Source organism: Equus quagga, chromosome 8, assembly GCF_021613505.1.
Source record: "Equus quagga isolate Etosha38 chromosome 8, UCLA_HA_Equagga_1.0, whole genome shotgun sequence".
NCBI lineage: Eukaryota > Metazoa > Chordata > Mammalia > Perissodactyla > Equidae > Equus > Equus quagga.
Genome location: NC_060274.1, coordinates 99927258 through 99938327, shown reverse-complemented (window position 1 = coordinate 99938327; position 11070 = coordinate 99927258). Strand labels below are relative to the sequence as shown.

General features: G+C 38.0%; 1 protein-coding gene and 1 long non-coding RNA gene across 4 annotated transcripts in view; one reads left to right on the top strand and one right to left on the bottom strand.

The window, feature by feature from the left end:
- Positions 1–268: 268 nt before the first annotated feature.
- On the bottom strand, positions 269–7994 carry LSM8 (LSM8 homolog, U6 small nuclear RNA associated). Its single transcript, XM_046669010.1, has 4 exons — positions 7839–7994; positions 6631–6671; positions 3477–3604; positions 269–523 (listed from the first exon to the last, which is right to left on the bottom strand). The coding sequence occupies exons 1-4, from the start codon at positions 7867–7869 to the stop codon at positions 433–435; spliced, it is 291 nt and encodes a 96-aa protein (XP_046524966.1). The 5' UTR covers positions 7870–7994; the 3' UTR covers positions 269–432.
- Positions 7995–8102: 108 nt separating this feature from the next.
- Positions 8103–11070, top strand: part of LOC124243467 (uncharacterized) — a 41792-nt gene continuing 38824 nt past the window's right edge. The window contains exons 1-2 of one of the 3 annotated variants that reach the window (XR_006889676.1): positions 8103–8164; positions 9079–9181. This is a non-coding gene — a long non-coding RNA (uncharacterized LOC124243467). The other 2 variants (XR_006889677.1, XR_006889678.1) reach the window with 2 other exon arrangements.

Here is an 11070-nt window from a genome sequence, read left to right as displayed (position 1 = left end):
GATATGGCTCAGATATCTGCAAAGGACAAGACTTACCTTCCTGTGACTTCCTTAAAAAGCAGGGAGAGAAATACATGTATCCTGCCCTACTGATGATATTTGTAGGCCTGATTTATATAGCACATGAATTTCTCCTTTAACCAGTTTTCCATAAATAGCAAAATATCAGAAAATTTTTTCTACAAGTTCTCAATCATTAGATTTTCACACTATTTAATAGAAAAATAAAATCGAGCTACCAAACCTATGATTTAGGCAAAAAAAAAAGTTTTTTCAAGAAAATGTAGAAATAGTTTAATTTACACATCATATTACAAGGAGTCAGTAGGGAGTCAAAATCCACAATAACATTGATAAAAATTCACACACCCGCCCCGAAACAATCAGTTTCTGTACAAAGATTTACAGATATCCAATGTAGGTAGTTTTTCCTCAGTGTGCTACAGAGTTTAGAGGTTCTGCTCGAATATTCCCCAAATCAAGCGCAGAGTCTGTCTCTTCATCAATTTCTCCAATGACTGCACTGTAATTATTTGAGGAGAAAAACGTCAGTTAAAACAATCTCATTTCTGAACAACACTGAGAGAACATAGTAAAAAGAACTACTTAAGGTGAATAACAAGCAGCATTTTCATGTGGTAGTGATTTACACATTTAAGTCACAAAACTCAAGAAGAAATAATCTGAAGGCAAAATTATTACAGGAACCAATACTAAAGACAGATTGCATATAGTGTGATTGGATCATGAGCCTTTAAAGGAAACAGACACATATAGGATGGATATGGTACAAAAACCCAAAACTTCCAATCCTATGATTTCAACTCAATCGAGGGACTGTATTGTGGGAGGGAGGGAAAAATCACAAAATCACTACTAAATAAACAAACAAGTGTCCATTACTTGACTAAGGTCAAAGAACTTAATCCATCAATGATATTATATAGAATATCTATTAGCTTCCTTTTCATGATTTCTCAGTTTACTCAATTTAAATCCAAAACCGAAAAGCACAGTTCTTTCTTTTTTTGCTTGAGGAAGATTGTCCCTGAGCTAACATCTGTGCCAGTCTTCCTTTATTTTTTGGATGTGGGACACTGTCACAGCCCGGCTTGATGAGCAGCGCATAGGTGCACACCCAGGATTTGAACCTGCGAACCCCAGGTCCCCAGAGGGGAGCACACGCACTTAACCTCTATGCCACTAGGCTGACCCCAAAAAGCATAGTTCTTCATATACAAAGATAATAGTAGCAACAGGTACTTAGGTATCTAACAAATGACTTTTTGATGTGATTGGTTGGGTTAAAACGAGCAAATTTTTCCTCGATTCTACACTAACATAAAAGTCTGTAACATGACAGTCATGAGTCATTTAACAACAGGGATATGTTCTGAAAAATGTGTCAAGTGATTTCCTCATTTCATGAACATCACAGTGTACTTACACAAACCTAGATGGTAGAGCCCACTACACACCTAGGCTATATGGTACTAATTTTATGGGACCACCATCATATATGTGGTCTGTCGTTGACCAAAATGTTGTTATGTGGTGCATGACTATAATTTCATTAATACCACGCTAAGTAACCAAGTCATGGCTCTCTAGCTGGATATAATCACTGTTACATCTACACCACGGGACACGTATGAAACATTATTCCACAAAGAACTGGTTGCTTAAATTTGTTTGGGTTTAATCAGAGTAAATTTTACAAATACTTGTAATACGAATTTGCCCAATTTTGCTTTAAATTGTATAAAGGCTTCAGTTCTCTAATAAATGGAAAGTACCCAACTCTAGGAGAATATACTAAGTTTTCTCAATATAAAACAAATCAAAGATCTCAATTCCACCCTTAAAAATTTAGTATCCTTTAAAATCCTTATGGAAGACAGTAGAGTACTGGTAAATGTTTTAAACCCAGCTCTCCAATTAAGAAAGGGTACCTGATTTGCCGTGTTTACTGATAACCATACGCAAATACTCCCACTATAGCCAATTTCAAGCTACTAAGAAGATATCCATCACTTTGCAAAATTCCTAAAAATACAACAATCTATTTTCATGAGCCAGCACAAGCTGACCTCTAGCACACCACTGGGTCTACAGCAAAGTTTTAAATTTTTTTAAATTTAAGTTTAAAACAATGTATGTTTGTTTGTTTTCTAAATTAAAGCAGAAGAAAATTTATTAAAATCAATTCTTCTGCAGAGCCCCAATATAAATAGCCCATGTTGTTCTGGTCAGGGGACCTGGGCCCACCTGCTTTGTCTTCCTCTTGTTCTTTACAGCTCATTTTATAACTTCACACCTAAAAGTCATCTCTATAGAATATTTTATAAACTCCTGATTTTGATTAAAGATCAAATAATGTACCTATCTAAAGGCAATCTTAAGATAAACAATTCAAATGAATAAACTATTCCTTCATCTTCTGTATCCTACTTGTCCCCCTAAATAATCTGAGATGATAATATATCTTTTGCTGCCTTCCAGCTATGTTTTAATCATATATGGTACTCACCAGAAGTTTGATTCAATAATCTCCTAGCCCCTATAACTGCACAAATGTAGTAGCTACCTGTCACATGTGGCTATCAAAACTAACTACAATGAAATAAAGTTTAAAATTCAGTTCCATGGGATCAGCCCCGTGGCTGAGGGGTTAAGTTCGCACGCTCTGCTTCGGTGGCCCAGGGTTTTGCCAGTTCAGATCCTGGGCATGGACACGGCACCGCTCATCAAGCCATGCTGAGGTGGCATCTCACATGCCACAACTAGAAGGACTCACAACTAAAAATATACAACTATGTACCAGGGGGCTTTGGGGAGAAAACGGAAAAATAAAATCTTAAGAAAAAAAAAGAGAATTAAAATTCAGTTCTTCAGTCACACCAGCCACTTTTCAAGTACTCAAAAGCCACACACCTGTCTAGTACCTAACATAGTGGACCATGCAGATATACAACATTTCCATCATCCCCCAAAGTTATATTGGGCAGTGTTGCTCTAACTGTTGCAGACTTTTCTTAAATTGCTACCACTAAAATACATCTTCTCAAACTGCCCTATCAGTGTGTCAGTATAAACATGGGACATCTTAAGTTGGCCAATTATACTAAAAATTTAAAAGACAAAAATAAGTAATGGATAAGTACTTGTTTATAAATTCAGCTATGTCATAGAGCATGAATTGTTTAAAACTGTTCACACAAAAGTTTTCAAAGGTATTTTCAAATCTAGCCTTGGACCCCAGGAGTATATTTATGTTCCTCTAAAATTAGGGGTATTTTGGAAGAACATTTTACGAAGCCTCTGTAATGAAGAATTCAGTGTAAGGCAGGGCCTTTTCTGAACCCTACCCAGGACACTGGACAAATCTCAGCAGATAGAAACCTCTTCTCCATATAGCAAGGCAGTACACCTATAGAGTAATTATCTTGTCTTAAAAAAAGACATGTTTTACTTACACGTTGTCACCTCTTACAATGTATAACCCTAGTACCACTTGCTCTACTCCCTGCGAAGAGCTGAATACTCGTTCGTGGCTTTCATCCAAAATTAAATTAATGGTCTGGTCAAAACCTTTCAGTGTTCCCTGTAAAGAAAATATTCAAGAGAAAAACAAATATTCTGATTTACCTGAATACGTAAATTCAACCACACAATAATTTTAGTTGCCAGGTATCCAACAGAAGTACCTATTTTAAATATAAGTCTACTATAACAGAATTAACTCTTTATAACCAAGAGTATTCTTGGGCACAAAACTCACCTCTTGATTTTTTTAAGAGAGGGGAAAAGAACTACACCACACATCTGACTAATGTGCAGAGTTGTTGAGAGTTACAAAGGCTATCTATGTACCAGTGTATGTATTTCCAAGGAAAGCAGCATAAAAGCCTGTGTAGTCCAGAAGCTAACATTCTAAAGGCACAAACTAAAACAAGTAAAATTTAAGGGAAAACTATACGACTATATATATAAAGGGGAACCATAAATACCAGCTACAGCAATGTAACAGTATCTCTTCATGCTACATCCTAGGACTAGGCCCTGTGCTAAACACATTGCACACATTATCTCAACTAATCTGTACCCTTTGAGGTATATATAATTATATGCACTTCAGAGAAAAAAAATTGAGGCACAGAGAGGTTAAGTAATCTCTCCAGGTCTCATTGGTACAAAGTAACAGAGCTAGGATCTGAACCACGAAAGGCTAGCTTCAGAGCCAGGCCACTGAACTGCTATATGATACAACTATGAACAAGCAAATATAATTTGCCATTTTTCAGAGAATCAAATCAGCACACAAACTTCAAATGGTAGTAAGAGCTAACACTTAATGAGTACTTCTATTTGCCAGACAGTGTTTCTGTGAGCCTCACATTTATTTACTTATTTAATCCTCCCAATAACCCAGTTAGGCAGATACAAATATGACTGTAATTAGAAGCAGAACTTGCAGGAAATATTCAGATAAAGTTTTATGGAAGAACCCTGGTTTTGAATAAAGAAAGACACAGGCCTAGCACAACACAGAAACTCAGATGCTATTCAAGTTTCTGAAGAAACGTCAACTTATTTTGGCTTTGGCTGGTTAAATCTCTCAAGCTCACTATTAAATGGTTTGTCTTGAAAATCAAAATATATAAAATCAGAATGAAATAAAGAGAAAATGATAACCTATAATTTGGAAGAGAAACAAAATGTGGAGTACTTACTATACTAAACTGTTCATAAATAGTTGTTATCACACTTACAGCCTCTTGGCTTCATTTTACACGTAACTATTCTATCAAGTGAACTATGTGTCAAAGAAATACAGGGCTACTGAACTTTAGTACTCAAAATGCCCATTTTAAATATCTTTCCTTCTATAAAATTAAAATAATTTTCCAATTTCTTATCTATCCCATTAACAAAAATAGGAAAACTTAAACTTGAGGTTTTCACAAAATAAAAAACTATTTGCAAATATTTGTAAATAGCAAGAGGCTTCTTCAAGTGTTGAGACTAAAATATTTCAAACTGTTCTTATTAGACAAAATACAATGTGAGGTACCTGAAAAAACCATGATTGTTCTCTTGAGTAAGAAAAAAGCAAGGCCAGGGGCTGGCCCTGTGGCCAAGTGGTTAAGTTCATGTGCTCCACTTCAGCGGCCCAGGGCTTCACCAGTTCGGATCCTGAGCACGGACCTAGCGCCACTCATCAGGCCATGTAAGGCGGCGTCCCACATAGCACAACCAGAAGGACCTAGAACTAGAATATACAACTATGTACTGGGGGGGACTTTGGGGAGAAGAAAGAAAAAAAAAAGAGGAAGATTGGCAACAGATGTTAGCCCAGGGCCAATCTTTAAAAACAAAGAAAAAAAGCAACGCCAACTGGCCTTAGCTTTGGAATCAAAATCCAATTTAAATCCTAGTTTGGTTCTGCCACTTATTATCCACGTGACTCTGGGAAAGCAAATTTTTCTGAGTTTGGTTCTTCACCTGGAATACAGGGGTAATCCTTCTTCACAGGGTTGTACTGAAGATTAAGGGATACAACAGACGTAAAGTGCCTGGTACATGACATACACTTAATAAACGGCAAAGACTAACACTTTGATAATAGTCAAATCACAAGGATTAAAAAGAAACAAAAGCAAAACTGCAGAATGGGAAAATAAGAAATTAAACTAAATACAGTTAGAAAATAGGGAAAGTTTAGTAGCCTTAAAACTTTTTGAAAGAAAACAACTATGTGAATTATAAATGAAGAAATAATTAAGTTGCCCAAAATCATGGAATAAATTCCTCAGATCAAGGAAGAGGTCAAGGAGAGAAACCAAAATTTTTCTGGAATGAAAAGAGGATACTGTAACAAAAGGACAAATGAGGTGAAATAAATTTAGAATTAATCATCATAATTTGTCCTCAGGTTGTCTTACAATCTAAGAATATTCAGAGAATATTAACATCATTCAAACCTTAAATGTTCGTTATTCTACATATGCAGTATCTAAACCATAAAAAAGTCTCTAACATGTATACGCAAAATTTCAAAAAAAATTATATGATTCATATAGTGAATGTCAGAGCACTGATGGAGAAGGAAATAAAAAATGGAAGAGGGGGGCTGGCTCCATGGACGAGTGGTTAAGTTCGCGCACTCCGCTGCTGCGGCCCAGGGTTCAGATCCTGGGCGCGGACATGGCACTGCTCATCAGGCCATGCTGAGGAGGCGTGCCACGTCCCACAACTAGAAGGACCTGCAACTAAGATATACAACTATGTACAAGGGGGATTTGGGGAGATAAAGCAGAAAAAAAAAAAAAAGGAAGAGGAAGATAAATATAAATACAGGAAGGTATTTGCAGACTAGACACTTTCTGAGGCCGGAATCTATTACTCCTCCCAGATCCTAGAAGCCTTGTATGCAACTTATATTCAATGTATTTTAATGAAGAAAATATGGATCGGCAGGTATTTATCAGACAGATAGAGTTGAATCATAAGAAAACTGCAAGGCAGGTATACTGGGGTACTAGGCATTAGAGTTCAGAGGTTCTACATAAAAATTTACAACCAGTAAGACTACAAAAAAAGCAGAGAATGAATGTGCCAAATACTTACCACTATCATTCTCCCATCAGAAGTAATAACAGCAACAGTTCCTGATAACTGAATCAAGGAAAGCATTTTGCAGGGAATGCAAACTGAAAACTTGGAATATGGTAGGGAAATCATATGACTTACCAGGAAAAAGGTGACAGAATTAAGATACAACTATTCAACAAAGCCACTACATTCACAACATAAAAACCTAAAGAGTTTCTTTCTTCAATTCTTTATGATAACTACACAATTAATAAAAGAAAAAAACAGAGAAAGAAAATCCCTTTCTGTATGTGATCAGTGTATCCTGTCTCAAACAGCTGGGAAGTTTAATATTCTTTTTTACTGGGAATATTGCCAATCTGACTTTGAGCAAGACATTTCCCCCTTTCTTAGATCTGTTTCTTCATCTCTAAAACGAAAACTGGATTAGTGCAAAACTAATCAATGTTGAATGATTTCAGGCGCGTTAACACACTGCCTTCTAGGACCTGCCTTCTGAAATTCAAAAGAAAAGAAGCTATAATCAATGTCACAAGGTACCAATATGGTTGCATCATTAAAGGCCTTCATATTTCACTTTTGTCCCAAATTTGCACGAGAGCACAATGCAGTACTCCTGTTCTGAGACTTCAAAATTGCAACACTTGTGTAGGGTACTTTTAAGACTTCACACTGGCTTTTTAAAGTTATTTGCCCCTCATGACGATCCATTACAACAGCGAGCATTATTTTCATTCTATCAACAAAGCAGCTCAGACTTCAAGTGGTGAAGGGGCAGAAATTCAATTTGTACACCATCTTTAAAGTTTGTGCTATCCTCGAAGTGAGCAAGTCTATGAATAAAACAAGTACATAGATTTACAAGACCATCGTCGCCGCTAGGACGACAGCTCATCTAACTCCCAAACTTGAATACACAGGCCCTAGGGAGAGCCAATAGCTGATTTCTATGGAGACAGGGAAAAGCTCGGAATAATTACACTGGGTTTTTTTTTTTGTTTAGGTTAAATTAAAAGGAGCCCTGGGCCCGTAGGAGCGGCGGGCTCCAGCCCCGGGCGCAGGATTGGCCGGTCCCGGGTCCTCACTCCCTGCACCCGCACCCCGCGCCCCGCAGTGGCCCGGCGTCCCAACCGCCCGCCGATCCTGACCCCTGGCCTCTCCAGCGCGGACGCCGGCCTCGCCACGGCCCCGGCTAGCGCCTGTGGCGGCAGGCCCAAGGATACGGTTGATATAGTTTTCCAGGGCAGACGTCATGATGCTCGGGCCGGACGCTCCGGGCGACACAGCAGCGCCGGCAGTAAGTGGAGGTAAAAAGCCTCGCGGGTAACCGGCAGCAGCTCCCGCCGACTGGCGGCAGCAAATATCGCGAGAGTTACCGCATCTTAGCTTCCGCCAGTCAGAGGCTAAATGAAACCTGCCAAACCGCATCCCAGAGGCAAAGCGCTGACGACTTAGTGCGCGTGCGCAATGTGTTTCCCGCTGGTGATCCCGGAAGCCGCGAGAGACAAAAGCGAGCGGGAGGCGGAAGGAAGCAAGCAGCTTCCTGAAGGTGCGGTGGGAGGGAGAACCGAGAACAGCAGCTGTCCCAGCGGATGGGAAGGCAGTGTGGTAGAAATTATTAGAAGAAAATGTTGAAAAAAGACAGGAAAGGCGGGAGAAAACGGAATAAGGTGTTTACATCACAAGTGAAGTAGAGAGATAAGTGCTGTTTTCCTATGAAATACAGGTGCGGGGAAGTGGAATCCCTAGTTTTCTGCTGCAGGGGTCGAAGATTCATCTTTTAGAAACCAAATGGCCCAGGGCAAAGTTGAGCACGTTATGACCATATGATATACATCTCAAAAGAGCACAAAATAAAAAGCATGTTCGCATATCCTGCATTTGCCTCTAAAAGTGCTTCGGTATGGAAGCGTTGTTATTCACTTATTTAAAAAACTTAATACAAACTGGGAAAGATGTGTGAGCCTCCCTTAGAAAACTCTCCCTTGTACCACGCCACAGGTCTCCTGTCCTTGGGGTGAGGTTAGCAAATAGAAGGCAGGTCTGCTGCACTGTCCAGGAAAGGACTGATGAAGGAAGAATCTTCTAAATAAGCACTGGACTAGGTTCCAGTCCTGGCTCTGCTAATGGATCGTGTGGCTCTCCTTGCACAAGGAACATCAATTCATTTGGGCCTGAGTTTCCTTAGATCCTGCGACAGCTATCATTTTGGATATTAACAAATGTTATTGGAAACGTCACTCTTTCCCTTTTATTTTACTGTGGTGCCCTAAATTCAAAGGGCTTGAAGTGAGAAGAGGATCTATACTACACAAAATACCAGCGAGAGTGGTTTCCCTTTTTTACGAAATCTGTATTTCAGTTAGGCTTGAGATTTCTTAACCGAAGAATTGTGGGTTTGAAATAACTCGTGCAATTTCAGCAGTTTTCTTCTGTAAAGTGAAGCATCTGTTTTCATTACAGGATACCCACAAAATTACCTACAGATCGCTCCCAAATGTTTAATATTTTATACACTGAAAGAACTCTGACCTGTTTGAAACCACATACAATCAGGAATTAGTTGGTGAGTATGCTAGTATTTTCTGGGGGGAAAATTAAAGTATCTACCATAAGTGAAAAAATGAAGATATTGTGTGATTTGCAAATGTTAGACATTGAACTAAAAGAAAACCAAAGTACTAATTAGTGATAAATGAGGTAGCATTAATAAGGAGTTTTAAAGAAACTAATATGCCACATTTTTAAAATGAATAATATGTGTTTTTCATCTCTTAGAGTGTGCTTATCTTTGAAAATGTTTATTGACATTATATAGTAACCTCTGGGACTAATTTCATCATAAATACATTACAAGTTTATGACTTTGTGTCCTTTCCATTAAAGTAATATGCCAGACTACTATTTAGTAGATGTGCAGTGTTTATGAGCATCACAAATTCTTTTACACATGTCTTGAAACTGCTATCTTTTCTGTAGTTCCTAAGGATCACACATGCAGAGAGAAAGTCTATGGATAAAGAAAAGTTCATTTAGTAAGACAAAAATAAGTTATATCTGGATGCAAACGTTACCTATGTGATTTATATAAATTAGACTTGTGACTTTGGGAGTATATAGACATAGTTCAACACTTCATAAAGGAAAACTAAGTTAAAATTCCAACAGAGGAAAATGATTTATGTGAACATCTGAGAACTAAAAACTTAAGAAGGTATAGAGAGACCTTCAGCTTAAATCAAAATCTCTCAAAGTGCCACTCATTTAAATGATACTCTATCACCCTTAAAGAGTCAACCAAACTATGCTGGAATGGACACTCATTGTATTCTGTTAGTTCTGAATCTAAACCTTGAGTAGAAGGTGAAATTTTCATATTTAGTTCATTTAAGACTAGACTGTTAGTTTATATATCTCCCAACGCAGTCAGGAGCCTCCCCTTCAGTAGTAATCCAATTGCGTGTATCTAGAACAACAATCAAGACTTACTAAGAATAGGGCAAAAAAGAGATAGGAAAGGGTAGGAAGGAGTTCCCTAGATATCTGACATGCCTGGAGTTACTTTCTGTTAGTAGAAACCAATGTATATAAATAAAGTGGGTCTCTGGAAGCACTGTTGTAGAGGATCTTAATGCTCCCCCTCCGAATTAGGGCATAGCTCATCTCTCTTTGTGTCCTGTATTCTTTGTTAACCTCAAGACTCAAACTCACACTAGCATCTGGGGGAACTGAATTTGCACTTTCCTGTGAGTGGTTCATGGGAAACAATGACAATAATAATTGGAAAATTAAAGTTAAAATTACTTTTAACCAGTATGATAGGAGCTTTTACTTACTTTGATTTTTTATTGTTTTTTATTTCTACAAGTACCAAAAGTGTCAACCAATTAACAATAAATATTGTATTGATCTTTCTAGGGTTCTCCAAGGTGAAAAGGACATAAATAAGTCATAGTCTCTCCTTAAACAAGGAAATTGCTGAATAAGTACAGAGCTTTAATTATAAACTTGAAATAATTAGTGCATGGAAAAATAATAAATATCCCAAATTATAAAGAAAGATGACTGATGTGGCAATATCAGTTTATTTAACACTAAATTACAAAGTGTTTTTCATATGTTTTTTTTCTTTTGAGTAATGAAGACAGGCATTTTTTTTTTGTTTTTTAAAGATTTTATTTTTTCCTTTTTCTCCCCACAGCCCCCCGGTACATAGTTGTGTATTCTTCGTTGTGGGTTCTTCTAGTTGTGGCATGTGGGACGCTGCCTCAGCGTGGTCTGATGAGCAGTGCCATGTCCGCGCCCAGGATTCGAACTAACGAAACACTGGGCCGCCTGCAGCGGAGCGTGCGAACTTAACCACTCGGCCACGGGGCCAGCCCCAAAGACAGGCATTTTTAACTCCGTTTTTTAAGAGATGTAGAGAAATCAAATATATCTGACTTGTTAATTGAG